This window comes from Octopus bimaculoides, chromosome 3 (genome assembly GCF_001194135.2).
Source record: "Octopus bimaculoides isolate UCB-OBI-ISO-001 chromosome 3, ASM119413v2, whole genome shotgun sequence".
Lineage (NCBI taxonomy): Eukaryota > Metazoa > Mollusca > Cephalopoda > Octopoda > Octopodidae > Octopus > Octopus bimaculoides.
The window spans coordinates 141,569,923-141,573,364 of NC_068983.1; the positions used below are offsets into that span (position 1 = coordinate 141,569,923).

The window sequence follows — 3,442 nt, forward strand, 5'->3', positions numbered from 1 at the left end:
ACTCCATTCTGTATCATCAGCATCACACACACACACACACACACATGTATATATATATATATATATATATATACAACAAATATAAGTTATTAGGTTTTTTTATTTTTATGTCCCTCTTCACTATATCAATACACTTAGAGACACGGTGAAATTGTGTGGGATTTTACTTTTAGTTTTAATGTCAATTATATAATATTTTTAATATTATATATCTAACACTCTCTAAGTGTTGCTGCCATTACTTTTTATTCATTGGTATAGGTGGTCAGTCTAACACACCACCCATACACACCATCTGTTGTGTATAGTTCTCTAACCAAATTCCTCCTATCACAAGCATTAGTATCAGACTCCCACTTTCCTCTTCATCTATGTTTCTTGCAAACATTGACCTATTCAGGGTGAATATTGATCATCTTAATCCAACCAGTCACCAAAGGTCATGGGCACCTCCCTTCTCCTCTGACAATGTCAAATTAATTTTTAAAAAGTAGCAAATGCAAGTATGTCTAACTCACTTTTGTAAGCATGAACATCAGCAGTAGCATAGTGGAACTGTCGAGTGTTTTCTTGGGTTAACAGTTTCTAATCCAGTTACCCCTGAAGGAACTAGAGATAAGACACTGATACACAAATTCTTGGAATTTTAAAAATATGATAAAGGTTTATTTGAATGATAATACACTTTGATATTGCAATTAAATATAGACATTTATACTCACGATTTTCCTTGCATCTGACATAAAGCTTTGGGGATGAAGAGCAATATGAGTAACTTGACAAAGTGGCATTATGGCAATCTACAAGTGACATTTCATCCCCTCTGCATGTCACTGAGCTCATATAGGCAGGTAAAGATGAAGAAATTCCTCCATGAGATAAATATCTGAAAGGTAAATATGACAATACAGTATTTCTCAAGGAATGTAAGGAGGTGTCTGTATCGTACCGTTCGTGGCGCCTCCGCCAGTCTCCTATTCATTAGTGTACCTCGCATATAAAGTGCATTCACCCAACGTAAGATTGTGTTACGAGTGGGAACAGCTTGATTTCGGTGACTGTTGAAGTGGTGGCGAAACTCGCTGAACTGCTATGACAGACTCGTTATTCTTCACACAACTGTCGAAGGTAGACACGCGAAACGCTATAGTCCACAGTGCCATAGACTTACCTGAACAAAAAAAAAACAATGCTAAGACGCCAGGGATCGAATAGTACCAGTCGGACATATGTCCCACCTCCTGGGGCTGAGTAACAGCAATTTCAAAAGCGTCCGTTCTTTCTGCTCCACCCTGTATGTATGTTAACGTTTGTTTTTATGTTCAGTTGTAATAAAAACAATTTGACGTTAATCTGAGGGGTTACTCTATATTTCAGTAGAGTGCAAATTTATTCATTAACAAGGATATTGTTGACAGTAACTTCAAAGTTTTGACCAGATAAGCCATTGTCTGCAATCCGATGAAGGTAGAAGAAATTTCCAAAGTTTCCCCACTGTGGGATCAAATTTATGACCATGTAATTGCAAAGCAATATTTAGAACAATTTAGCTATGTCTTTTCCAGAGTGATAAAAACACACCAATTGTCATACTTTCAGCACTAGATAAACACACCTACTTTACATATTCTACTTGAAAAGAAATAATTATTTTACTTACTTGCGGCCTAAGCTCCGACATATCACTTTCGCCTCCACATGAGAAGTGTTTTCTTTGCAAATGGATCCCCATTTACCATTGTGAAACACTTTAACTAAACCGGAAGATTCCGAAGTAACGTCTCCATCATCTTCAAAGGAAGAGTAGAATAAACACACATATATATATATATATATATATATATATGGGGGTGTGCGTAACAGCAATGGTATTCGTTGTTTGTCATTTGTAAGATGAAAGAAGAACAGTGATCGAAGTTGTAAAGAAATATTTATTTACCGTTACTTTGTATATATCCAAAACCACGACGGGTTGGTACAATTAATTAGTAAATGGAAAAGCATGCGAAGTAAAGAAGGTTAATTTCGGCTGGTATGTGTGTACACCTTCTCATTGTAGTAAACTATAGATAGTGATAGAATGATGTAAGAGAAAAGAAATTGAGGTAGTGAAAGTTAAAGAGTCGAGGGACGCTGTGTCTCATAATTGGCTGAATGTAACCCTTTTCTCCTTCTGACCGTTTGTCTTTAGTGGCTGCCTGCTTGTGGCCATTACTCTAGTTGGTCTCTGTTCACTAATTCTGCCTTACCAAATTCTAGCATTTATAACAATGCAAAACCAGCTAGAAGGATAGACATATTGTTGAGAACAATAGATTTCGTTGGGAGTCTGTTATCTCTATTCTAGCTTTTGGTGGCCTAGAAGTGTCAAGTAGCAAATACATTATTCTGCTTAGCGAAGGCATCTGGCAAATGTAACTGCTGTCACTCACAGAAAAACTACCATGAGAAAAGTGCTGCTGAACTGTTAACTGGAATTGAGCTATTGAGGATCGAATCCACGCTATGCCTGCATGAAGCCACTACATATATATATATATATATTACATTAAAGAAACTTGTTACGAGATAGGAGATAGGACATCTCACAAAGAATATATATCTGTAAAGTGGATGCCCTTCTTAATGCCAACCACTTTACAGAGTGTACTGGGTGCTCTTACACAGCACCAGCACAGGTGCACACACGTGAGACTAGTATCGATGCTTTTTACGTGGCACCAGCACCCTTTAAGCCCATGAGATTAGGAAATTTCAGCTGAAGAGGGATGCAGGGAACATGCCTGTATGCAAGGACAACCAAAATTTTACTTAGACACATCAATCTAAGTAAAATTATGGTTATCCATGTATGCAGGCATGTCCTCCTGCATCCCTCTCTAGCTAAGCGTTCCTTATCTTACAGACTCGTGGGTGAAAATACCACGTAAAAATCATCCATATTGGTGCCACATGAAAGTACCTGTGCCGGTGCTGTGTAAAAACACTCAGTATACGTAGTACAATTGATTGGCATTAGGAAGGACATCCAACCATAGAAACCATACCAAAAGACAAATGGACCCAAGGTAGTTATCTAGCTAGTCACCTCCTGTCAAACCATCCAACCCATGCCTGCATGGAAGACAAATGTTAAAAAATGATGATGATGGTGTGTATGTGTGAGTGTGTATTATAAATATTATTATTATTATTATTATTATTATTATTATTATTATTATTATTGGATCTTTTTTAAAACGGGGGCCACATTTTTCATTAACGAAACACTTTGAAACTTGGAACACTGGTAGAATGTGTCATATAAAACATCTTTTTCTCTTAGTCTTCTTTAAAAAAAAAGAAATCCCTAAGTTATTCCATGTTAAAGTTGTCGTATTTCTGTAATTTCAACCAATCACTGACGTCCATTCAGCCGATATACATTAAGTGCCGACTACAT

At 36.9% G+C, this 3,442-nt stretch overlaps 1 protein-coding gene across 2 annotated transcripts in view; it reads right to left on the bottom strand.

Moving 5' to 3' along the window:
* LOC106867184 (MAM and LDL-receptor class A domain-containing protein 1) overlaps positions 1-3,442 on the bottom strand; it is a 47,277-nt gene that overhangs the window by 41,472 nt on the left and 2,363 nt on the right. For both annotated transcript variants that reach the window (XM_052966592.1, XM_014911983.2), the window contains exons 2-3: positions 1,661-1,790; positions 723-886 (exon numbers count right to left, since the gene is read on the bottom strand). In XM_052966592.1, coding sequence (XP_052822552.1) covers positions 723-886; positions 1,661-1,790 — 294 coding nt within the window. The remainder of the gene's footprint in view (positions 1-722; positions 887-1,660; positions 1,791-3,442) is intronic.